General features: G+C 44.5%; 1 protein-coding gene across 1 annotated transcript in view; it reads right to left on the reverse strand.

Annotated features, from left to right (window-relative positions):
* The window catches only part of FARP1 (FERM, ARH/RhoGEF and pleckstrin domain protein 1), a 297,915-nt gene that overhangs the window by 215,449 nt on the left and 54,903 nt on the right, over window positions 1-27,563 (reverse strand). Inside the window, exon 2 of the mRNA XM_057707383.1 lies at window positions 19,012-19,205. Within this exon, the coding sequence (XP_057563366.1) occupies window positions 19,012-19,182 (171 nt within the window). The 5' untranslated portion in view covers window positions 19,183-19,205. The remainder of the gene's footprint in view (window positions 1-19,011; window positions 19,206-27,563) is intronic.

Below are 27,563 nucleotides of genomic sequence, written 5' to 3' on the forward strand. Positions count from 1 at the left end.
TTAATAATATGGAAAGTATCTGTTCTCTGAAGACTGGCTATAAAGCTATCTGGGCCTAGTGCTTTTTTTTTTTTTTTTTTTTTTTTTAAACAGATGAGCTTAGTCAGCTGACATCTGGGTTGCAAATGTCAACTTCTTCCTCAGTGGGGAAGAAATCCTCAGAGTCAGGTGTAGACATATTTACACACACCAAGTGACGATGTGGGATGATAAGTCTCCCAGCTTTGCAATTTCTGACTTGAAAAGGGAATATAAGAGGAGAGTCCTTTGGAATTGACAGTCAGAATCCTCCTGAGGTAAGCAGGGCACTTTAAGAGGGAAATCTTAGTAACATCTGAGATTTGAGCACTGCCAGAAGACACCAAATGAGTTAATAGTACAAATGACCGGAATCCCATGTCACTCCTCGACCACAATTTTTGAAGTTTGAAAAGAAATGAAAATATTCCTTAGGAATTCACACCTCCCTAACTGAATTGATTAGTGGGTGGGTCCCAGAGCTTTCCAGTTTCCTCCTAAGAGATCAAACTCCTTCACACATACAGAATCTTCCCACAGTACATGTCATAACACGTAAACAGTTTCCTTACCACGGTTCCCTAAGCAGAGACTGGCTGGCCTCTCCCCTCGCCCCCTACTCACTCCTTCCCAGGGGGTTGGGGTGGGGGGGTTTTTTAATCTATCAGGTGAATTGGGAAGCAGGAGCTGGGCTTTCTCAGCTCAACCCTTTCCCCTCTCTGGGGAAATGGACAGTTCTGCCCACTGTCAGAGAGCATGCGTTCTGGGTGGTACTCGCGCTGGGAACCTGCGGTTCCCGTCTGTGTGCCAGTGACTCATGGTGAGTGTGTCCAATTCAAGACACGGTTAACAGGTGCCAGCACCTAAGTCTGTGTCTATCAATATCAGGCTGATGCTGTGATCAGTGGCAGGTAGCACGCCTCTTTCTCAGTTGGTTCAGAACTCATCTTAATAAGATGTTTTTTATTAATACTGAAGCTTCTTAAAGCTAAACCACTCCTTTACTTCAACAAAGAACTCTATCAACAAAAATGTAAGATGGGCTGAATGGGATGCTTTACCAATGCCCTCAACCATCTATACTTTGCAAGAGAAGCCTAACCATTAGGCCAGAGAGTTAAACCCAAGGCAACACTGCTCACTTAGAACCACAGAACTGCAGGCATCAGGCCTAGAAGGACATGCACACCTGCAAACAGGGGCCCTTGAATATCTGAGTTCCTAAATGACAACACACACCACGAAAGGCCTTCATGGGGTCCTCGCTTGATCTTCTGTAGATGGGAAAACTATTATGAACATTTCCTGGGAAAAACAGATAATACTATCAAAAATTTCACTCTAAATACAAAGTTTCAAAGCACTGCATTCTCAGCAGAAATGTAATTTTAAGTATATGATCTTTACATGCCTTATTAATTAGGCACATTAGTTAATTGGGCCAATTTATGAAATTTACTCTCACAGCATGGAAATTTGAAAACTATTTCGATGAACATTTTTTTCCTACAAACCCTAGGAGTTCTCCAAAAAAATAGCAAATAAAATCTGAAGTTACTGCACACCAAGCTGTGGTTTGCAATAAAGACTTAAATGGGGAAGCAAGGCTACATGAAGGAAAGATAACAGGGCCCTAAAGATTCATGGGGTCATTAGTTAAGCAAAAAAATGAGTGAAAGGGCAAATTTTATTCCTTATAAGAAAAAGAAAAATACTCTAGTCCCATTATGAATCCTAAGCCTGCAATAGAAATGGGTTACAAACTAGTATCTAAATGGGAAAACATATGGGCTGCCCTATAAACTGCTTTATTGCTTCTGTTCCCCTCCCCTGACTGCCAATAAGCTTGTCCAGGGTTGGATTTTTCTGCTATCATCCTTCCATCACTCCCTGGCCCAGATCTAAAGTCTTCTGGTCACGTGTCAGCTTGGCCCAGGAAGAGCTGGGAGTCAGCCTTGCTCCCCAAGCTCATCACAGTGAACTGCTAAACCCTTCCCTGCTAATCACACGGCTGCTGACAAGCTAGAGGTAATTTCTGTGCACGCAACTCCTATGCCCTCAGATTCTTCCTCTTTGAGCATCCCTCCATCCTTGTAACACTGTTTCCCAAGGAAGATAGAATTGAGGTACACCCAACGCACACAATATGTCCTGGTTTTATAAAAAAAAAATATTCTAAATGACAAATGGGGTGGTGGCCCGGTTCACAAGAATTCACATCCCTGCTATGTGGCCATGGGGAGCTGCCCCAGTGACCTTTCAACAAGCCCCCTGCTTGACTCACATTAGCCAGAATCATTCTGTTGCTTACAAGCCAAAGAGTTTTAATTGAGAAAATATATAAAACAATTATATGGAAATACCATAGAATATTACTCTTGTTGTCTGGTTGGATGGTTTTTTTGTTTTATGTTGTTGTTTGGTTTTTTTGGCTGCACCATGCAGTTTGCAGGATCTTAGTTCCCTGATCAGGGATTGAACCCAGGGCCATGGCAGTGAAAGCGTGGAGTTCTAACCACTGGACTGCCGGGAAATACCCAAGGTTAGATAATTTTTTTTTTTTAAGTTTTGAAGCATCTTCTCAATTTTCTACAATGAATACAGGTTGCTTTAGGGGTAAGTATTAAGGGACTGGAAGGGTTTTAGGGTTAATTTCTTTTAAAGATCAAATGTTTCTCTGATTTTCACTAAATTCCTTAACCTGTTCAGAGACGCCTGAACCTCTAATGTTCAAAGTCACCGTGTTAACAAGCAATTATTAAATGAGCTATTATGACAGCTTCAATGGATAATGACAATTTTCTCAATGATGCCCAAGTCTCTTTTTTGGGAGGAGGGTACCCAGTTCTCTAAGGCACATAAGAGGCAAAGACTCACTGATCTCATGACCCCATGAAGGTCACAAAGAACCCATGCCCATGGTTTTGGGCATGACCAGAGACCGTCACACAACCTGCAAGGAAAGGTCATTAGACCATCACAACCTGGCTTTTTTTTTTTTTAATTGGCGGCATTGTGTCTTTGTTGCTGCACATGGGCTTTCTCTAGTTGCACAGAGCAGGGGCTACTCTTCGTTGCAGTGTGCAGGCTTCTCACTGCAGTGGCTTCTGCTGCAGAGCATGGGCTCCGGTAGTTGTGGCACACGGGCTCAACAGTTCCGGCTTGCAGGCTCTAGAGCTCAGGCTCAGTAGCTGTGGTGCACGGGCTCAGCTGCTCTGTGGCATGTGGGATCTTCCCAGACCAGGGGTCAAACCTGTGTCCCCTGCATTGGCAGGCAGATTCTTAACCACTGCACCACCAGGGAAGCCCACAACCTGGCTTTTAAATAATGCTTTCTAAATAATTTCTTAAAACGCTCATATACTAAAACAATATATTCAATCTACTTTTTCTTCTTCCACATCTCTAACCTATAATGGGCAATACAGTAGAGATAAATGAGGCCTAGCAGCCCAGGTGAGATCCTGCAAGTCCCACAGGCTTTCCCACAGTGTTGCCGGCATCCCCGCTCCTCTCATATGCTGTGCTGTGAGCTCATACTCAAAGAAAAACGCTTCTGAGATTATGCTACATGCCCTGTTGCTACCTTAAATTGATGATTATTTCACATGGTCATTCAGGGGCCTCAAGCTGTGAATAAAATGTAAGTAGAAAGGATTTCATGACAGGAAAATTTACCCAAATGCTCTACTTTGGGAACAAAAAAATGTAAAACTTCTCGTAAAAATTTCCTGACTACAAGTTTCTAAATGCTGCAGCACAAGCAGAATAAACACCACTGTGACTTGTTTCATCTCCACTGTCAGATGAAGCTTCGTAAAGGAGGAGAGAATGTGGGCAGAAGGGCAAAGAATAGAAAATATATCATTTGCAGGGAATTAATTAGAACAAGGTCCAAATGGTATGTCTTGGCATCTTACTCAAAAACAGTATCTAATTGCAGATCTGCGTGCCGAGTGCAGCAAGAAGACACTACTTGGCTTGCTGCCTTGAATATATATTTTATGTGCAATACTAAAAGATTCGGTTTCTGAGATTATGAGAATCTTATTCAACTGGTCAACTCACATAGAAAGAAACAGAAAATAAAGAATGTGTAACACCTTTAGTAACTTAAGTATCACTGTGAAATTTGCCTCTGCAAAGTGTTCTCAGTCATTAGTTAGCCTAAGACCCAGCAGATCACCCAACTGGAGGTGAACTGACCCTTAGAATAAAGCGATTTGCTGAAGGTACCCGGAGTGGGCCAGTGTACAGAAAAGGGCTATTAACTGTTTTCCCCTGAAACGTGCACTAGCTGCTGTGGAGGTCATAAAGAACCCAGCCCCAGCTTTAAAGGAGTTTTCTGTCTCTCTGGCGGGCATGAGCCATGAAATGGTAACTCATGATACGCAACAGAAGATGAACACAGACACCAAAAGCAAACGATGCCATGCAGGCTAGTGACACAAATGTCACCTTGGATGTTTTCAAAGCATCTTCACCAGTCATCATAGAAATGAGGTCACAATACTTATACGCTAGTATTTTGGTTGATGTGAATGAGATTTTTCCTTCTTCCAAGTCCTCTTAGCCGCAGTTGAATCTACTTCCATATCCCCTGACACCTGCCTGATACAATGTCAGAATTCAACCGAAGCATACTGCATGGAAATGAAGGTCTAGACGAGTTTTCTCAAAGGCTAAAAAAATCATTTGTGGCTTTAACTAGTTTCCAATTAAAAAAAAAAAAAAAGTTAAAAAACCCACATAAAATTTCCTATCTTAACCATTTTTCGCTGTTCAATAGTGTTAACGTATATTCACATAAATCTCCAGAACTTTTTCACAAAACTATCTTGCCATTAAACAATGACTCCATTTCCACCCCTCTCCCCAGCCCTTGGCATTCGCCATTCTACTTTCCGTCTCTATGAATGGGATTACTCCTGGTACCTCACGTAAGTAGATTCAGACAGTACTTGTCTTTTTATGACTGGCTTATTTCACTTAACATCATGTCCTCAAGGCTCATCCCAATTGTAGCATTTGACCAGATTTCCCCCTTTTCAGACTGAATAATATTCCGTACGTATATACCACGTATTATCCATTCAACCATCAACGCACATTCGGGTTGCTTCCACCTCCTGGCTGTTGTGAATAACTGTTTAAAGATATGCATACAGGGACTTCCCTGGTGGCGCAGTGGTTAAGAATCCGCCTGCCAATGCAAGGGACACGGGTTCGATCCCTGGCCCACTAAGACCCCACATGCCACAGAGCAACTAAGCCCGTGCACCACAACTACAGAGCCTGTGTGCCACAACTACTGAAGCCCGAGCACCTAGAGCCCGTGCTCTGCAACAAGAGAAGCCACAAGGATGAGAAGCCCACACACAGCAACACAGACCCAACGCAGCCAATAAGTAAATAAATAAATTTAATAAAAAATAAAATTAAAAAAATTTAAAAAGACAGGTGTACAAATATCTCTTCAAGATGCTGCTCTCAGTTATTTGGGGGTGTATACCCAGAAGGGGGACTGCTGGATCACATGATAATTCTGTTTAACTTTTTGAGGAACCACCATAAACTTTTTTAATTTTATTTATTTATTATTTTTGGGGGGGTACACCAAGTTCAATCATCTGTTTTTACACACATATCCCCATATTCCCTCCCTTCCTTGACTCCAACACCATAAACTTTTCCATGGTGGCTGCCATTTTACATGCCATTTTACATTCCCACCAACAAGGCAGAAGGCTTTCAATTTCCCTACATCCTCAAGAGTTGTTAATATTCTGTGTGTGTGTGTGTGTGTGTGTGTGTGTGTTTAATAGCAACCATACTAATGGGTGTGAGGTAATACCTCACTGTGGTTTTGATTTGCATTTCTCTAATGATTAGTCATGTCCTTTGGCATAACTGTTGCAAGACAGAGGATGCTGGGAGAGCAGTGAAGGCTTATTTTGTCGACCTGGTCCAATACATCAAAAGAACGGCTATTTGCCAGAATCAGAGTGAGTGATGTCGGGGGGGATACCACATGGTGCATCTCAAGCCAGCACTCTCCCATTACTGATTCATGCAAAAATGCTGGGGGAGGAAGGAAAATTACTCCAAACCAACCCACTCCTATAGTTCGCTTGATTGAAACAGCCAAGATTTCTCGCTTAACACGACTGCCCATACTACAGTTCCCATTTTAATCATGTGTACCTGTGATTTAAGAGAGTTTTATGTGATAAAGTTCTCCTTCACCTATTAGGCAAATATCCCACTCTACATTGTGACCCAAATGAACCAGAGCAGAAAACTGGGTATGTAAGCTGCACATCTAGAAGTCACAGCAGCAAATGGCCCAATGATTTCTCAAATGATATTTAATAAAGAAGCCAGACAATGAAATGCGCTATATGCACAGGCTGAACTGCATCTCTCCAAAGTTCATATGTGGACGGTCTCACCTCCCGGTACCCAGTGACCTTATTTGGAAGTTGAGTCTTTCCAACTGATCAAGTTACAATGGGGTCTTTAGGGTAGGCCCTAAATCAATATGACTGTGGCCTTATAATAGGGAGAAACTGGGACAAACACACAGAGAAAGCCAGGTGAAGATGAAGGCACAAATTGGCAGAGATATACCCACAAGCCAAAGAACACCAAAGATGGCCAGCAACCCACCATAAGCTATGGAGAGGCAAGGAAAAACCTCCCTCACAGCCTCAGAAGGAACCAGCCCTACCCCCACTTTCATCTCAGATTTCCAGCCTCTGGAATTGAGACAATTTCTATTGTTTAAGAGGTCCTGTTTGTGATACTATGTTACAGCAGCCCTTGCAAACTGATATACTTCAACAAATGTCACATTACCTTGTTGAGTGATGGAGTAGTCCAGGAAAATGGTCCAAAAGTAAAGCACCACTCCAATGCCACAAAAAGTGTTGCCAGTAGGACTCTGAAACATCACTGATGGCTTCCCGGGTAAACATGGGTACAGGTCACAGAGAAAAAGAACTTGTTTTCATCTAGGACCTTGTGTACCACGAAATAATGACCAAAAACGAAACCAACCCTCCAGGCCCCTTGGTGAAGCATTTTCGGAGCCAGACAGAGGGCAAAAATAAGTTTGGAAGCTAAGCAATGCGACTCGTACCCACATAAATCCCTCTCTAAACAGCCCCAGTTTGGCAGGATGCCTAAGGCTGCTGGCAGTGGCTTGGTTTCTGTTGAACCAGTTTTCTGGAGAAAATTAGTACTTTATTTTCTAAGACTGCCATGTACCTTTCAGGAGCTTCAAAAAAAAAAAAAAAAAAAGGCAGCTGGGGACACTAAAAGAGGAAGCCCACCTTAGAGAAACTGGCCTTGGAATGGAAAGGAAGAGGGGGGAAAAAGATTCACTTTGTCATTAGGGATTCGGAAGGTTTACAGGTAGCCAACACCAAGACTTTGCGTGGAATGAAGGTCTTCCTCTGTGCTGTGAATAACGGGTGAGAGCTGAAACCAGGAGAGCTCTGAGCAGAGGGAGTCCCGGCACCTCATCACGTGGTCAGCAAACGGGACCTCTGATCACCCCCATGAAACCTTCCTGGATTCGTGAGCCATTCAGCACACCTGAAACCCAGTTAATAAAGGGAAGGAGTAATTCCCAGTGCTTATTACGAAACCAGACGTTCCACTTCACAGCTCTAATAAAATGTTATCTTGGTACTTACAAAAATATCTAAATCAGGCAAAGGCATGATAGATGGTCAACAGTAATATCTAAGTTTTGTTTCAACTCATAGGTTCAGTATATGTTGTAACTACTACACCACCCTGTCCTTTTTGTTTTTAATCATTTGGATTCTAGTATTGTCTATAAATTAAAAGCATGTCCATGAATCACAGGACTTGTATGTGAATGAAGGGCATTTTTATTGGCACCTGCTGTGTGAAGTAACATCCTACAGGAGATGGGATGAAGGTTGGAGGGCCAGAGGCGAGGCTGCAAGGGCGGATATGAAGGCAAGGGAAGAGAGACGAGCCTAAGATTTAGGAGACAGGAACTTGGGAGCCCATGCCTGGTGCCTTGACTTTGTCTGCGAGCTGCAAGTCTTGGGCATCTCCCAAGAGACAGGGTGGCCTCTTGTGGCTTCCACTGACTGGTCTCTATAGACTGCTCACCTTGGGCTCCTCATTTGTGGGCCTCTAATTCAGCGACAGGAGACACCGCTAGGGGATGGGTGGTCAGGAAGCCAGGTGGGCGACGCACCACCCACCCCACCTCAGGTTCCCTCCGGGCCCTACTCTGGCCCTGGCAACGGCCGTCGCTCCTGCTGGCCAGGCCCACCTGCGTGGCCTCAAGCAGGACCTGCTTGAGACCCAGTCCCTCTTCTTGCCCCTTCAAGACTAAGGATGATACACCAGCTTGTGGGGCCACAGGAACATGAGAGCTGACCAAAAGGGACTGGGAAGGTCTGTAACAGCCACCGTGGGACCCAGGAAGCAGTGACCAGGGCCGCTCTGTTACAGTAACCGGGATGCTCTGAGGACCGGGTAAGACCTGAGTTTGTAAATTTACAGCCCCAACAACCTCTGCTGTGGTGTACTTCTTTTCAACCGCTCTTAACAGCCTCGTGTAGCAGCAGAGGAGAAAGGAACGGGAGCCACTGCCAGGATTGCAGCAAAGCAAGGGAGAGTCTGGGTGCCCTGGGAGACGAGGGTCGAGGGAGGGGAGGGCCCTACGAGGCTGAAGGACAGATGTGATAGGAGCGGACATGATGAAGAGGCAGCTCAGCCAGGACTGGCAAACCAGCTCAAGGCCAGCACTGCAAAAACAGCACCAACCCCGGGGCATGGGCCTCCATAAGAATGTTACCAAATATTTACTGCTGGACATCTATCCCACTGAAGTGTCCCCCAGACCCTGGAAAGATCACGCGTGCCTTTTGTAGTATTTCTTATTTCTGCTGTTCTTCGTTCAAGGACACATACTCAGAATCAGGAATTGAGGAATGCCTCAAATTATACATCAGACAGTCTCACACACAATGAGCTTTAGTTGTGTTTTTTAAAAATATACCAAGAAGGGACTTCCCTGGTGGCTCAGTGGTTAAGAAATGCCTGCCAACACAGGGGACACGGGTTTGATCCCTGGGCCGGGAAGATCCCACATGCCGTGGAGCAACTAAGCCTATACACCACAACTACTGAGCCCCCGAGCCACAACTGCTGAAGTCTGCGCGCCCAGAGCCCATGCTCCACAAGAGAAGCCACCGCAGTGAGAAGCCTGTGCAGCGCAACGAAGAGTAGCCCCTGCTCACCGCAACTAGAGAAAACCTGCATGTAGCAACGAAGACCCAACGCAGCCAAGAAATAAATTTTTTTAAAAGTCCATACCAAAAAAAACAAGAAAAAAGGAAAATATATATACATACACCAAGAAGGAAATTTTTCTACAAAATGTTCAGTGAGAACAAAGACGACAGTGTTTTATTTTTAAAAGGTGTGCGTGAAGGGAAAGCTGTCTCGAGGCTCAGGGTAAAAAAAAAACGAAGTTCTTTCCCCTTCATTTCCCCTTTGTTAAAATATGCTTTCCCTTTGAGTTGAATTAGGACTCCCCCAAATTCACAGGCTGAAGTGCTAATCCCCTGTGCTTCAGAACATGACCTTATTTGGAAATAGGGTCTTTATAGAGGTAATCAAGTTTAAATGAGGTCATTAGAGTGGGCCCTCATCCTGTATGACTGCTCTCCTTATAAAAAGAGGAAATTTGGAGACAGACACCCACATAGAGCGAAGGCCACGTGAGGATGGGGACAGAGGTCTACGAGCCAAGGAACCCCACAGACTGCCAACACATCCCCTGAAACTGGGAGACAGCTGTGAAACAGATTCTCCCTCAGAAGGGGCCAACCCTGCCAACACCCTGACCCTGGACTTCTGGCCTCCAGAACTGAGGGAGAATGAATTTCTGTCGTTGAACCAGCCCAGTTTGTGGTGCCGCGTCAAAGCAGCCCTGAGAAACGAGCACAGATTGTAACCACGAAAAAAGTACTGTTTTGATAACCCAATAACTCAGCAGGTGCTCTTGGGTCTTGCTTTTCAATACTTGAGACGCTCGGCCTTACATCTAGATCAAAGGTATGAGCATTGAAGTTCTCTTTGTGGACAGAAACATTCTGACAAATGACCACGGAAGATGACATGAACAGCCAAATGCACTTGATAGTTCATAAGTAAACTGCATCAAAATTAAAGGACAGGCAACGCCCTTGTTCCTTTCTAAGGATTCTGAACCGTCGTTTGAAGACGCTGGGTGTCAATGCTTTCCTAGCCTGGCCTTCACTTAGGTGTAGCAGGTCAAACAGTCGCTTCTGGATGACAAGGCAATTGAAATGCAGAGTAAATATAATTTTCCTAATATAAATGGAAAGCAAGCAATCAACCACCATTGGACACTTCCAGTTTGCACAATATTCGTAATCACTACGAATCTCAGAGCTTCATTTACAGAGTCACAGATTCTTCTCTGTGATTAAAAAGGAGGCAGTGCCTTTTATTAGCAGATGAGCAATGCACCTTTCACGTCAACTGAAGGAAGACATTATCTCCAGTACAACAGTTGCTGTAGAAAGGCCAGTGGACGTCTGATCCTCCGTGGCAGTGCAGAGCCACCCAGGTGTAAACCTGAGGACTGTCTGTGTTCCCCACTCTTTGGATGCTCCCCTCCCACACGCTACCAAGTCCTAGCAATTCTACCTCCTCCACTTCTCTTGTGTGTGTCAGCTCCCCAGCATTCCATCTGGGGTCCCTATCAGTCACCACCGTGCGTCTGTGACATGGGGAGGCCCTCTGGTCACTGGGCAGTCCTCCTGCAGCCTCAGTCCTGTGACTCCAACCTACTCACTTAAGAGCATCTATCATTGGCATCTGTCTCAGGGACTAGCACAACTGATGTGCTAGGTTGTCCTCTCTAAGGGCTCCCGATGGCCCTGGACCATCTAATGGCATGGCGAGAGCGGAGCTTACGTATAGCCGGCGGCTAGGCCGGGACCCTGGCTCCACAACCTAGATCAAACCCCTTCTGCCCTCTAGCCTCACTAGGGTCACTCATGCCTACCTCGCAGATTCACTGATCAGCCGTAACTGAGAGAACGTAAGTAAAGATGCAGCACAAAGCCTGGCACACAGCAAGGGGTTTTTTAAAGGGCAGCCATTATTTTTGTTCACTTTATCAGCAGCACCTCGCCGTGCGTGTCCTTAAATATTTGTGGGACCCACATTGTTTTTTCAAGATCACGTTCCATAAAATAACACCAGCGCTCCCGAATTTCACTGTGGGTATCAAGTCTAGCTTCCTGTTTATATAAATGAGGAAAGAGAAACCTATAAAGCTCTTGTTCACAGTTATACAGTACAGTGTATGTGACTTTTAGAAGAGTTTTTACACCATCATTTTCTCTACAGATCCAAAACTAAATTATTCCACTATCTTTCTTAGGAGTTAAAACCGTGATGTCCCACTCCAATGTTCAAATGGATGAAAGACAGCAAAAAGTGAATCATAAAAAAATAAAAGAGCTGGTAATTTCAACAGTCTGATGTGTATTTAATGTTTCATGTTCACATTCAAACACGGGTATCTAGCCAGCCAAATGCTTCCTTCAAAGGAGCCCACAGAGAAGATGACCTGCCCTAGAAGGTCCTGAAACCCTCCATCCACCTTGAAATCCTACATCCAGCTATGCCAGAGGGATGAGACGTTCTCCTAAGAAAATCCTGACTCTAGGACAGCGGAGAGGCTTTGGGCTAAGTAAATCGAGGAGACCAAAAATTCAGCAAAGCCAAGATGCGCATACAATGTTTAAGCTACACGAACACCCTTTGATGGTAAAGCTAATGAAACTGAAGCTCCGGAGCTACAGATACATCCAAAAAAGGGAGTCAGCGTGAGACGCGGAGACTTCGTCACACCTGTCCAGGTGGCACTTCCTTCTTACAGACCTTTGAAAGCCACCTGGGATCCGCATCTCTATTTCCGGAAAGACTCATGTGAGACTATAAAGAAAGCTTGGGGGGTAGGGGGAAGACGCAATTCCTCCGCCTGACACAAGTATGCTATTTTGTTTTTTTAAGTGTTTTCACATGCTTTCTTCTTTTCCATTTCACCTACCCAAGAGCTCGTCAATGAAAGCACAGTCTCAATTCTGCTAATGAACAAGAGGGGAAGTAAAGCTTAGCATGAAAGGAAGAAACACGACTAGCTTTTAGGAGAACCTAATCTGCGTCCAGGACTCTGCAAGGTGTTTTCTCAGAAGGTATTTCACCTGAGCTCGACCTCAGCCCCATGAAGTATGCGTTCCCCGGATTCAGAGACAAGGAAGTAGGTTGAGAGTGGTCATCTCCTCGCTCAGAGCCACCCAGCTAGTAAGCCACGAAGCCCGGATGACCAGTCCTGGATTTTCCCCCTGAACCACTCTGTTTCTTATAATTAGGACAATTTATTATCTCCACTTAAAAGAGGGGAAAAAAAGCAACTCCTCAAACGCCCCACGTTTCCTCCGAATATTGGCCCACTTTTATGTCTGATACAGACATTCTCAATTACAGTTTATTCCTTTTATTTATTACTTTCTACTGAGAGACTTTTCAGGGAGAAAATAGCAAACAGCTGTTAAAGAATTCCTGCCATCACGTCAGAGCCACAGAAATGACTTTGATCAAGGGTCTACACTCAAGTTGAAAGGGGCACACAAACATTTCGGGCCAACATTCAAGTTCCACTCTTTGCTTGTAAGGAACTAGAAAGGAAGGCTAACGCTATTTCACTGAAATGATTTATGAAAAAAAAATTTTTATCTATTAAAATTGCCTTTAAATTTAACCTCATGAGACCAGACCCAGACAGACCATTTATCATTCAAGTTAAATAAAACACAGAAAGGACCATGCAAAGCGGAGCGGACACAAATACTCTTTCATAAACTCTGCTAATAAAAAGAGCCAAAAGCAACATTGATAAGGGGAAAGAAATACTGACTCATTTTTAAAAAGCTGAGTGAACTTGTGAAATTCCTTCCCTCATTTTGGTTCAAACTGCAGCTGCTTAAGAGGCAGTTAATGGAGCTCTGAGCACACACGTCTCCCTTCTGGTTTTAAATGGTTCAATTAAATTTTATGTAGGTCTCAGTATCACCACTACCACCTCTTACGTGCACTTCATGCACAGGAAAAAAATGAAGGAGCCCTGAACGCATACCTGCCTTCTAAGATCATACAATCCAATCAACTGCAAGGAATTACCCCACTGCTGGGGACTTGCGATTCCAGGCGAGTGAGAACCAGAACACGTGTTAAAAAGGAAGATATATTTCCCAAGATCTTGGTTAAGTGTACGTGCCACCTCTCTGGGGGGAAAAAAGGCATTTAGTGGCTTAACCAAAAAGGCATCGTCTCTAAGATGGCTGAAATAGGAATTAAAAAGGGAAACAAAATCATTCAAAAGAAGACAAAGACAGAAAAGGATGGTGCCTTTCTACAGACACAGCTCCTGGGAGTGACTTTTAAGCTCCAAGCCATCAGCCTCAGCTTTTCCAGATGTAAACTGGTGGGGGGTCCCCAAAAGGACATGCAGAGCTTTTTAAAAAGGCAAACTTCTGCTGTGTCCTTTCTTCTGAGCACAAGCTTATGAAGACAGTTTTAAAATTCTCTAACCATTTAGGACCTTTTGCAGAACCACAAAGCACTTGGAGAAACAAGCCCTCGACTGATGTCAAGCCCAGGTTTCAGGGAAAATTGGAGAAATTAAATAACTGCTTCATTTCAAACTGTAAGAAAATGAAATAAATGTTTAATCATTTAAAGGCTGACCATGTGAGACTCCTATTTAGGTCTGAGATAACTCAGGCAGTTTTGCCCTCAGTAAAAAAAATCTTTGCAGTCATTTATTATGACGTGCAAACTCTTTTTCTTAAAAATTTTAGATGTCTGTTTTCAACAAACTTGTTTGCTTCCTGCTAATAATGTGTCATCTAGAACATACCTGCTTTCTTTCCAGTCTTCTACCACCGATTTTCAAGTAGCATAAAGTTTGGCCCAATTTAGTTCAGTGAAATTTATATGTTTCTCCCCCCCCACACACACACACTCCTAATGTTTCCTGATGCCACATAAACAGCACCCTATTCACCCTCACCTTATTTGTTTTGAGCACTTACTAGTTACACAATAACCACTATCTCTGATGAGGCTTTTGGAATCTTCTTTTTTTTAAGATTAAAAATCCCTTTTCTGAAAGAGTTTACCATCCGCCTGAGGAATTAACAAATACAAGTCATGAAAAGGTAATTCATCAACAAAGATGTCAACACAGGGTCCCGACTTCCAAAAAAAGAAAGGGAGAAAAAAAAAAAAAAGCCTGTAGTATCATCTGGACCAAACACCTCACTTTGCAGATAAGGAAACCGAGGCTCAGCAGGGTTATAAGGGAACTAATTAGGGAGAGAAGCAAGGTTAGAGCCTGGGATTCAAAGTCTAATTAGGGGTACAGAGACCACTTAGTGTAAGAAGACAGAGAAGACGCCCGCAGGAGCCACGGGGGGAGGCTTGAATGGCTGGGGGGATCTTGATAAATTTGTTACTGGATGTTGGGCAGTGTTTAGAAATGATAAAAGAACCAGAGCAGCCCTGAGATGAGGGTGTGGGACCTTCTGTCTGGGAGCCTTCGAGGCAAGTTTGAAAAGATGCAATGGCACAACACAGTGGAAACCTGCGGATCTTATACGAGGCGGCAGCTGAGGGCGGGGGAAGGCGGACGTGAGGGCAGGTTCCAATCCCAGTCCTATCCCAACACTGTTCAAATGCGACGAAGTGACTCGAAGTGCTCCCCAGTGGTTCCCTCATCTTAAAGAGAAGACAGCACCAACCCTTTCATCACGTGTGAGAAGCAAATGACTGAAGAGAGGTATGGGCCAGTGGGTCACAGGTTAGGGCACTGACTAGGTCCAGGCACTGCTGAGGTGTAGAATCTGATTATAAACAAGAACAAAAGAGGCTGCACCCCCACAGAGCTCCCATTCTACTGGCAGGAAGCCAAAAATAAGCAACGTCCACAAGTAAAAGAATTTTCTGGCTTGAGATGCTAGCACAGAGGATGAACCCACCCAGGACGGCAGTGCAGAGTAACAACGAAGTAGCTGGAGCAGTGCAGCCAGCTGCAGTGGGCCCTCCAGGGAGGCCTGAGCTCTCTCCCAGCCTCCCCAAACTAAGAAAGGAGCTGTAAAGGCTTCCGAGGAAAGCCATGACCAGATGCGAACACAAGAAGGGTACGATGCGTATTCCCGGGACGGCTGTGGCTCCCTCGGAGTGCTCTGCGCCTGCACCAGCCCACTCCCGCTCCCTCTGCCACAAAGGCCAGGCCTCTTCTCATCACCTGGGAGTATCTTTCCCAAGCATTTTCACCAGGGCTGCTCAAAAGCAGCAACACATAGCTCCGTTGTCTTTCCTCTGCTCTTCTCGGCTCTTCCTAGAGTGGCCTCGCTAAAGAAAACACATAAACTGAATAAACACTCGGGGAAGAAGCCATCTGCTTCTTCCTACAAACATCAGTAGGACCAGTGTTTGTTTACCAGTGGGGTCATGAGGACAGGACACATAAAACCTTCTCAGGAACCTTTAAGGGGGGATGGTCCTGGCAGGGGAGGGCGGGGGGGGGGGCACTTGACCCTTTCAGATCCACACACATCACCTCAATTTATAACCTCTGGTTGGAAGGGAAAGCTGCATGTATCACAAACCACAGGTTGAGGCTTATTTGCACAGCATTTTCCATATAAAGATGATAAAATGCCCTGTAAGAATTCACTGTAAATACTGCTTTTGAACTTTCAACTCTGTAGAGGAAATACCTAAAAAGACCGCCCAAGTTCAAGAGCAAAGGTGGCGGCAGAACTAGCCACGGTGTAGAAAAGTCTGATGCTCACTGCCCTTGCCTTTCAAAGGATTAAACTCTTCAACAAGTCTTCATTCAGGGCACGAAAAAACGATGAAGACTGCTTTGGATTCTGTGCCAGGAAGTGCTTAGGGAACATGCATTTGAAAATGATGACTCTGCCTTCATCCATCCTCAAAAACAAGTCTTAGGAAAAGGCCCAGGAAACTCAATCCCCCAAGGGAAGATGTGGTTCACAGAAGAATGTTCCCCAAGGGAAACTGTAAGGCTTTCTGGCCAAGTGCCTGCTCATCTGTGTGACAAATGTGCATTAGCGATGAGGATTCACCCTCGTGAGGTGCCCCATCTGAGGAGGAAGCACGCGTGGGTGAGGGGGACACGTCCAGGCTCCTCAGACATTTGGCCTTGACGAATTCACAGCAGAAAGTTTTAGAGCAAGGTTTAAAGCAGTTAGGGGCAGCTGGGCCTCTTGCAATCCTGTGTCCCTCCGCTCCAACCCCGAGCACAGCGGCTGAGTCACCACGGCCAGCCTGATGCCTCCCAGCTGCGCGGAGGCCTGGCTGGTTCCATTTTTAAAGACCACAAGGTAGCAATTTAGAATCAGCTTAGTCAATAAAAGTGCTGATCACTGCCTTTCTACAGGCAGTCATGGAAAACATCTGTTGCCCATGGGTTTAGAAGGAACATTCTGACCCAACTCAAAAAATAAAAATTAAATATGAGTGGATGAGGCATATAAAAAACTAACAATAGCATTAATTCAACTTGTAAGATAAACTCATTCTAATATTCAGTCAGCAAACATTTAATGAGCACCTACTACATGCCAGGCACTGTGAAAGGTGCTGGGGATGTGACAGTAAGGCAAGGTCCCAGCCCCGAGAAGCCAGCAGTGAAGTGTCAAATGCACGTTGGTACCACGAATCACATTATGGTCCAAGCTCTTAGTATGTGCCAAGAGTGGCTCCTTTATTTGTATCAACTCTCTTATTCTCATAAAATGAGGTAGGGTTTATGATTAGCCTCATTATACACAGGAGAAAACTGAGATACAGAGAGATTAAGTATCTTGCCCAACGTGATTCATGAGTCAGTAGGAGAAGCTGGGATTTGAACCTCAGTGGTCCAGCTCCACCCTGACAGATCTATGAGCAAAGAGGTCTGAAGCAGGGGGAAGAAAAAGCCCCCAGCCACTGCCTCAAGGAGTTGGCATCTGGGTAAAAAGGACAGGGCCTCTAAGGATGCATAGGAGTTTATGGGCAACGGGGGTGGTACGAGAGAGGCTCCTTCCAGGCAGAGGAGTTACAAATGCAAAGCACGAACATCAGAAATTATCAAGTGTCAATAAAATCATTTTAAAAGATGCAAACATACTTCTATTCCTATTTCTTAGGCAGGAAGTTCCTATATAGTTCCTAGCTAAATAGTAGCCAAGACTGGAGTTCTGACATTCTTTGGTTCAGGGAAAAAGAACTGCAAGTGAATACGATACAATGTTTCCTGAAGTTCAGGCACACAACAGCAGTATTTAATGGCCCCTTGGTCCAAACCGCAATGGGAACACCATTTAAAAGAACGTGTTGCTAGAGACTTGGTCTCAGAAGTCCTTAACAGTACCAGAGAGGAAACACTGAAACGAAATACCTCACCAAACCAGTCTCGCAATGAAGAGAGACTTGGGGGGCGGGGGGGAGGGGGAAGGAGGGGGTGGGACATGTTCCAGAAGCCCTGATTCTACCAGGCTGGCAGGTGTGCCCCTTAATTTATTTTTACAATTTCAGCAGATTAGCAACAGCTTTGTTCCTCAGAATACGAAGAAACTTCCAAGTCCCTGAAGAGATAGGAATTCCACAACAAGAAAATTAGAAAGAGACAAAGGTTGTTTGTAATGTACACGAAATTGGCAGGTTTAAACACAGCTATTCTGAGGTTTATCTTCCCTGAGACACTTAATGGCAATTCACACTCTCTGAACAGTAGTCTCTGAAATGAATATGATTTTGTGAATCATATCACATAAACCATTAAATGATGGGTTGCAGACATTAATGCCGCCTGTTACATTTTACTCCCTCTAGCCAAGGGGAATAATAGATGGATCGTCTCCACTTTAAAAACAGGTTATGTTCCCAAAGTTTGTTTACAATTTGGCTGTTTGGAATTCAAGAGTTATCTTCTTCCCCCACACACAAGCATTGTGAGATGTGGTGTTTAGAACCAGAGAGAGAACACAGAAAAAAAGCCAGAGTGAGCTGTGAATCCTAGGGATGTTAACTGATTTTTGAGGAAAGTGCAGTCAGCGTTCTACAGAGCAGGACACACGCATCTGGACTCTCCCTGCCATGGGAACAAATCCTCCATCTGCATGTAACTGGTGGTGGTTCCAGAACCTCTAGCAGGAGTCAGATTTCAGGAGGAGACTGGGGGGAAGGATGAGAGAGGGGCAAGGGGCCATGAGGCAGGGTCTCCAAGGAAAACAGCAGAACCACGGGGGTGTGCAGTTCCTTCTCTGCCCAGCTCCTGAACACCCCTTTCGTCCTTCCCCAGCCCCTGGGATGGGGCCTCTTCAATTCTAGGGCTGCCATACTGTGGGCTGGGATAAGGATTCTTCTACACCCCCACTCTCCATCCACAAACACGCTCGGCAATTTCTCTCCTGATGTCAGAACACCCATTCAGCTCTTCGATGGTTTTCTCAGAGTTTTTCTTGCCTAGAGAAATGGGGTACACGCATTAACATGGAGAGGAATTGCTTGTGATAAGCAAATGAAACGGAGATCCAGCCACGAGACCACAACTCCCTCCAATTCAAATATATAAGTAATACACACACAGGCATACACACACGTATCTCTTTGTATATGGAAAGTCAGCGTGAGATTCAAGTGACGGGCCCACTGATATCACTATCCGCGGTCCACACATCAAAAAAAAAAAACAAGACAGCTCGGACGTAGAACAGGCCAGAGGAGCACAGTGAGGGTGGGACGGGAGTGGCTGGATACAGACCCGTTTTCTGCCACCTCGCACCACTGAGACAGCCCTCCCCATCCCGAAGGCTGCCCGCAACTTACTGGAACTTCAAAAGCCTCCTGGGTGTCATCCAGCATCTGGATTTTGATGGACATGAGTTTTCCTGAAGGCGTGGGGGGCGGCTTCTGTCCATGTTCCAAGGTACTGATCCCCGAATTCTCCGGAGCCCCCAGTCTCGATCCTGGAGTTGGCTTCTGCTCTATTTCTCCCATGATGAGAGCAAATTATATAAAATCTGCAGGAAGCGGAGAGAAGAAAAATACATAAGAGGAGACTCACTGAAACCACCTCAGTCACATTTGTCATCTTCTGCCCTTCATTGTGGGACCGTCCCCCGAAGCACACGAGAGCTGGCCCCCTACCCCCTGTGCAGGAATCACATGTGGTGAGGCTTCCGTTCATTCACAATGTCACCTTTAGCCACTCCAGGCATGCAAATATATGTGCATATTTTATCCTTCTGCATATTTTTACATAGTTTATCCTTTTCTAGTTTTACAGTCAGCTCTTAATTATTCGTACGATAGACTCAATTGTGCTCTACGTATTATTATTCAGGGTCTACGATGAGCTAGGCACCACTTTTCACAGTTCCAGTCTGCTGGGAAGATAAAGAGCAGTGCCAGGCGTCCCAAGGGGGCACAGTGGTTAAGAATCTGCCTGCCAATGCAGGGAACACAGACACAGGTTCAAGCCCTAGTCCGAGAAGATCCCACATGCCACGGAGCAACTAAGCCCGTGCGCCACAACTACTGAGCCTGCACTCTAGAGCCTGTGAGCCACAACTACTGAGCACATGTGCCACAACTACTGAAGCCCACGCACCTAGAGCCCGTGCTCCGCAACAAGAAAAGCCACCACAATGAGAAGCCCATGCACTGCAATGAAGAGTAGCCCCCACTTGCCACAACTAGAGAAAGCCCGCGTGCAGCAACAAAGACCCAACACAGCCAATAAAGATATAAATTTATTTAAAAAAATAAAAAAGAGCAGTGCCTAATCCATATCTTTAGCTTCCATCAGTTCCCTTTTCTGGATCCAGGAATAAATAGACAAAATATACCTTGCAACTCCTGAGTTTATAATCTGGCTGAGGAAACGAAACACCCTAAACACAGGTGACGTTAGGTATAGTCTTTTCTCTCGATTTCTTCTGCTGGTTTCTATGACAATTATCTCCTAATTCATTTTTTTCCTGCCACCCTCCCCTCATCGTTCCCCCTTTTCCAGGAAACCATTCTACATACTACAGTATCGACAAAGTGATCTTCTCGACCATGCAGAAGGTAGGCCCTGAACTCAACTGAGTCTCAGATGTTGGGTAACACTTGGAAGGGGACAGAAACAAACAGAAGGAATTTCAGGAAAGTGGAACATCACCAAGAAAGCCATGGGACAGAAACCAGGTGGCATTTAGGCAGATGAGTGAGAAGCAATGTTGCAGAGTTAAAGATGCACTTGGAAACTAGGTTGGAATCAGACCACAAAGGACATCAAATGCCTGACTGAGAAACAAGGTCTTCACCCTGCAGGGAGTCACTGAATAAGAATAAGGACACAACAAAAGTAGAACTTGAGAAAAATGAATCTGAAGATGATACATACTAATGTGCTGGAAAGAGACGGGCTGGCAGGGGCTGGAGTCCAGTTACAAAGCCACTGCAACAATTAGAGCTCGAGAGGATACCTTGAACAGTGGGGATGGAAATAAAAAGATGCTATAAAACCCACTTTTATGGAAATGTTAACCTGATGTTGTAAACGGTTAGCTACTGAGAAGGAGGAGATTAACATATAACAATGACCAGAAAGTTTTAAATCAGGGCAGAAGGGTAGACGTGGGAGGCGAAGGTGCATGTTTGGGGACACTGTTGGGGGTTATAAAAGGATATCCGGTAGGCTGTGGGAGAGGTGGAGCTGGATTTGGGCTATGGGTTCAGAGTCCATCTCGCTGCAGGAGTGAAAGCCAGGGTGAGAGTCAACGTGAACGGGGTCGGGGAGGAGGGTGGGGAGAACATGGCAATGAAAAAGGCAAAGAACAAACATGCCCAGCCATGGGGGTTGTTAATGACTGAAATGCGCAACACCCCCCCCACCCCCCCAAAAAAATTCTTATGTTGAAGCACTAACCCCAGGTAACTTGGAATGTGACCGCATTTGGAGATAGGGTCTTAAAAGATGTGACCAGGTTAAAACGAAGTCACTGAGATGGGCTATCATCCAATCTGACTGGTGTCCTTATAAGAAGAGGAAATTCAGACACACAAAGAGACGGCAGAGATGCACAGAGGAAAGGCCCTGTGAGCACACAGGGAGAAGGAGGCTGTCTGCAAACCAAGGAGAGAGGCCGCAGGAGAAACCAATCCTGCCAACACCCTGATCTAGACTTCCAGCCTCCAGAACTACGAGAAAGCTCATCTCTATTAAGACACCCAGCCTGTGGGACTTTGTCATGGCAGTAAATTCACACAAGCGTCGATGGAGAAGACAGGGAAGAGGCAAAGAAAGAATGACCCTTTGTCTTAGTGGCAAAGAAAAGTCACAGATGGGACACTCATGGGTCACCTGCAGTGTGAGGTACGAACCTCAGGGCTGTGTCTTACACATTTGAAAACGAGTCACCCTTCGGCTGTTTTCTTCAGGAAAAACCATCCCGTTTGTAAACCTTATTTTGTAAGTTCTTCTTGCCCAAGGTTCTTCCTTCTCCTAAAGGGTCAGCTGGGTTCCCACAAGTTTCCCACTAAATTCCATATGGAAACCTCTCCTTTCTTCTGAGAGGAACCTCTGACACTGTCACTGTGACACGGAGGCTGGCCCTGAGGTCAGCAGATCAGAAACTACGGAGTCACCTCAATACGCTGCGTCACTGACTCAAATCACCCTGGCTGAAAGAGACATGCCCTTTGACTGAAAAGGGAGAGGGTCTGGCCTCCACCCAGGAAACACAAGTTACTACTTATTTCTCCCACACTTTCCCCACCAGCTTTCCACCAAAGCCTGTTAGAGATTATTATTCATCGCTATGCAGTCCTTTGAGATTGGACTTCTGTGTCAAGGCCATGCTAATTAAGGACCAGCCTTTTGAGAGACGTTCCTGGTGGTGCAGTGGTTAAGAATCCGCTTGCCAATATAGGGGACACGGGTTCGAGCCCTGGGCTGGGAAGATCCCACATGCCGCAGAGCAACTATTCCTGTGCGCCACAACTACTGAAGCCCGCACACCTAGACCCCCTGCTCCTCAACAAGAGAAGCCTCCGCAATGAGAAGCCCACGCACCACAACGAAGAGCAGCCCCCACTCAGTGCAACTAGTTATAGCCTGGACACAGCAATGAACACCCAAGGCAGCCTAAATAAATAAATAAATTTTGAAAGAACCAGCCTTCTGAGATCTGCTCCTTCTTTTCCGAATGGCCATCTATGATTTCACAGTCTGCTGTACAAGCACCTTTCTAATTTCTGCCCCAAATAAGCTTTTTTTTTTTTTTTTAAAGAACCCAATTCCAATCTGTTTGGTTATGTGATTATCCTTTGCTTAATCATCTCTTAGTCTTAAGAGACACAACTAGACTTGGCTCATCTAAATGCTTTATACCAAAGTAAAAAACAGATCACCTACATGTGTTCGGTGAATCAAATGTGGGTGGTTCACATCTAATTAATTATGACATCACTGTGTTTAATCTTCACAAACCAGGCAAAAATCACTCCCCTATATGTTTTCTATTCATTGTCTCATGGTTAAAAATAAATGCAATGGCCAGAGAAAACTTTGACCTCAGTCCAGTTTGCCTTCCCCAATGTCAGCCTCCTCTTTGCACTCTTTCCTACTTTGGTGTCAATCTCTCCATGCCTGGAAGCATCCTCCACTTCCTGCCTCCAGCGGCACCTTCTGTTCCCTGAGCTCCATCGGAATGGACAGGCCCGGCCCTCAACCACGGACGCTAGGTCTCCTTCTGCTGTGTCGAGAGGGGTAGGTCCAGCTGTGGCTCTGATGTCCATCCAAGGGAACCGAAAGCAAGGAGGGAGGGATTTATTCTCTCCTGTCACCCCACCTCAAGGGTGCCAGGGCCACCACACCACCCCCAAACACATTTTCTCTTTGTCCTACCTAAACAAAGCGCAAGGCCCTCATCCTCCAAACAGAACCCTTTCTCTCCACTCTGACCCAAGATTCCCAGATGAATCTTGTAATTTTTAACCGCTTGGCATTTAAAATTTAAATTGAGCTAGTGACTAATAGATATTTGGTACCTTAACTTCCTTTATCTTTTCTTAGTCTTCAAATGACCTCATGCCTATATTATTTCTGCTTCTGGATATTAACACTTCAACAAAGCATGTCACACTTTTTGTTTTCATACTTGCAGGCAGATTGTTGCTGTACATGGAAAGTACTGTTTAACTCAAACATAAATCCAGCCAAGAGTTTTGAGCTGAGCAGACTAAGAATGTCAAGGGAATATTTGAAGAGCACTGGCAAGTCATGAATGGGTAACCATAAGTGATGTTGTATAGCAAAATTGGTGAATCCAGTAATAAAACACCGCTTTCCACATAAACAGATCTAACAAAAAGCCTCCTGTTTATAAACAGCAATCCATGCTGTATTCTGACTTTACCTCCCTAACTTCCTCCAACTTTTGAATTCCTTATGAAATAGTCAAGGGACTTCCTAGGTGGTGAAGTGATTAAGAATCCGCCTGCCAATGCAGGGAACACAGGTTCAATCCCTGCTCCAGGAAGATCCCACATGCTACAGAGCAACTAAGCCCATGCACCACAACTACTGAACCTGTGCTCTAGAGCCCGCAAGCCACAACTATTGAGCCCATGTGCCGTAACTACTGAAGCCTGCATGCCTAGAGCCTGTGCTCTGCAACAAGAGAAGTCACTGCAATGAGGAGCCTGCACACCGCAATGAGTAGACCCTGCTCACCACAACCAGAGAAAAGCCTGTGTGCAGCAATGAAGACCCAACGCAGACAATAAATAAATTTATAAAAAAAAGAAATAGTCAAGGTAAAAAAGATTAATATTTCTTTCCTTGTAGCACGTTACTACTAGTGTGACCATTCCAGCCCTAAAAATAAAGAGCTGTTTGTGAAACTACTTTCTTCTTTAGATCTATCTGAAGAGTTGGTTAAAAGGAAATAAAGACTACAACAAAAAAGTAGTAAAAAAAAAAAATTTAACTGGCAAAGAAAAGATAAAAAAAAGCTAGAATTGTCGTAGTCTTTTGGCTTAAAGACTTCCTCTTGGAATACACCCAAAAGCAATAAAGAAAATACACACAAAAATGCAAACTCCATCCCAGAGGAAACTGGAAGACATCTGTAGCTTTGAACCACGAAACGTGAGAAAGAGTTGCCAAACTGCAGTGAAGGTCAGACAGAGGAGAAGGAAAATGCTTGGAGAGGCTGCCCAAGCCTGCAGAGCCATGCTCCCCAAATAAGTAGGATATCCAGCAACAAACGCAGCAGCAACTTTCCCAAAAGAAGGGCAACAGATGTACAGGTAGCTTCCCTGGACACAGTGTGGTGAGAATTCTCAGGAAGCAGGAAAGGTCAAATTGAATGAGAAAACACACAGGTAAGTCATATTAACAGGAAGCAGTCTGTTGTCAAGGCAAAGTGAAAAAGAGAGATACCACTGGGTACACAACCAGTCTCATCAAGCTAGAGAAATACACACACACACACACACACACACACACACACACACACATATAACCTTAGGTCAAAAGACTCCCACTGGCATGGAACATGGCCCTGTCTCCTGCTCACATGAAGCTCCTGTAAACAGTTCATGAAGAACTCACCTAATAACAAAAAAAAAGGACCTTTACAAAGATGCTGCAAGGAGAGAAAAATGAAGATGAATGAGAGATGAACAACACTCACCAAAGCAATGTTACATGCAACAGATGAAAATTTTGCCCAAATGTATTTTCATAAATTAACAAAACAATGAAATAACGGTTTCTATCTACAAAAAAAGAAGAGGATTTACAAGAGTTCAGGGAAGCATGAGAAGGAAATAAAGCATGAAGGCTGACCTCAGTAATGAATAAAAACATGGCTGCTACAGAATCAATGTTTGTGTCACCCTCAAATTCATACACCGGAACAATTCCCAGTGTGATGGTATTTGGAGGCAGGGCCTTTGGGAGGTGATTAGAGACAGTGGGGGTGCAGCCCTTGTGAATGGGATTAGTGTCCTTATGAAAAAGATTCAGAGAACTCTCTCGTCCCGTCCACCATGTGAAGAAATGCAACACACAAGACAGCTGTCTATGAACCAGGAAGTGGGTCTAGACACCAAATCCACTGGCCCTTGACTTTGGATCTTCCAGCCTCCAGGACTGCAAGAAACAAATTTCTGTTTTTTCCTGTTTATGGTACTTTGTCTTAGTTGGTCTGGGCTACTGTAACAACCATCAAAATGAAAGTAGCTAAAAGGAAATACACACTGGTGAAAATATGCGAGTCTTGAGGGGAAAGATGGAGAAAAGCAAGCAAAAGACTTAAAACAGAAAAACGATAAATATGGAAGACAGATGAGATCCAACACACCCTCAAGAGATGTCCCTAAAGAAAAAACTAAATAATGGAAGAAAAATAATTAAGGTATAATTCAGAAAAACATTTCAGAAATAAAAGTCTCCATAATAAATGAACGTATGTCCCAGAAATAACTAAAATGAGGGACACCTGGAAGTTTCCTGTGTCATCATGGAAATTCAAAAATTTAGAAGGAATCACTTGGGCACCTAGGCAGGAAGTTAAAAAGAAAAAAATACGAGGGGACAAAAGTTCAGACTCATCCACACCAACATGTGTGACCGAGCAGGACCCTAGGGGTCCTGTATGGGACAGACCCCTCCCCCATAACCTCTGCTGTGGCTCCTCTCTGAAGTACCCAGATAATAGCATCTCATGCATCTTTCCTGGGTCTTTCAGATGCTAAAAACCACCACCAAATGGAATAAATTAACTACTTGATGATCAAGAGCACGTAGACCCAGACCCACAGGTGCCTAAGGATTGATGACGTTAACCGCCCTGTTACCTCACCAATAACCCATCAGAGAATTGCGCACGAGATGATCACAGTCCCTGTGAGCCCCCTCCTTCACCTGGCCTCTAAAAACGCTTTGCTGAAACCCTTCGGGAAGTTCAGGTTTTGGGAGCCATGAGCCACCCTGCAATAAACCTTTCTCTGCTCCAAACTCCAACATTTCGGTTTATTTGGCCTTACTGTGTGTTGGGCACATGAACTTGCATTCAATAACACATTCAATGTTTAAATGACCAAACTATCCTCCAAGAAATAAAAGATGAATCAGAACATGAAATCTAGCTGAAATCTTCATTCAAACATTTAAAACCGTCAAGAACTCAGGCCCTTCTGGGATAAGCACGATAAACAGCAAAACAAGAGGTAAAGTGGTGAAACAAGGAAAAGCATTATTGGTAAACTTTAAATCCACTTATACTGTACGAGGAAGGCTAAAATCACTATAATAGCCGCAGAATATTATATTTCCTGACAATGAGGAAATAATTTAAAAATTGGCAGGGGAAGCAGTTGAGATAGTGAGAGGGGCCTGTAAGTTAACTCTTACCGTATGTTTTAAACCTGAGAGTAAAAGAAAATTTAAGTCTCCAGAGATCTACAAGTGGTTAATAAACACATGAAAATATGTTTACCACCGTTCCTCACTAGGAAATGCAAATTACGTCCACAGTGAGATAACACGTCACACCCACTATTATGGGCAGTAACAAGCGTTACTGAGAATGGGAAAAACTGGAATTTCTCACACACTGCTGACGGCTGGTGAGAATACAAAAAGGGGCAGACTTTGGATAATACGTGGGAAGTTTCTTAAAATTTAATTATAAATTTAGCATACAGCCCAACGCCTGGGTTCCCCTAGTGACTCAGCTATTACACTCCTAGGTATCTCCCCAGGAAAGATGAGAATATATGTCTTCCCCAAAGACGTGTGTGCATGGAGATGTTTAGAGCTATAAATAGCCAACAAGCGGAATGGATAAACAAAATGTGGTATATCCACACAAGGGACTAGTATTCACTAACAAAAGGCAATGAAACGCAGATACAACGTGGGTGAACTCCCAAAACATTCTGCTAAGTCAGAGAAACCAGATGCAAAGGACTCCACACCATATGATCCTACTTATATGAAAATATCCCGATATGGCAAATCTAGAGACAGAAATTTGTTGCTTGGGGTGGGGGTAGCAGCTGGGACAGACAGCAAAGGGCCTGAGGGATGGAGACCTTTTGGGAGGTGATGGAAACATTGTGCTGATGGCCACACAAGTCTGTAAATTTACTAAATTCCTTTGAATTGTACACTGAAAACAGGTCAAAGGTATGATATATAAGTGACACATTAAACATATAAGTGGGCACACACATGAATATTCTTAGAAGGGCAGAGGTAGAAGAGCTGGCTTCCCTGAGACACGGTTATGGACAGGAGTAAGGAGGCTCTGAGATGTGCTTTTCACTGTACACTTTTGGGGACCTTTAAAATTTTGTACCATTCAGAAAAAATTAAG

Source organism: Hippopotamus amphibius, chromosome 14 (genome assembly GCF_030028045.1).
Source record: "Hippopotamus amphibius kiboko isolate mHipAmp2 chromosome 14, mHipAmp2.hap2, whole genome shotgun sequence".
Lineage (NCBI taxonomy): Eukaryota > Metazoa > Chordata > Mammalia > Artiodactyla > Hippopotamidae > Hippopotamus > Hippopotamus amphibius.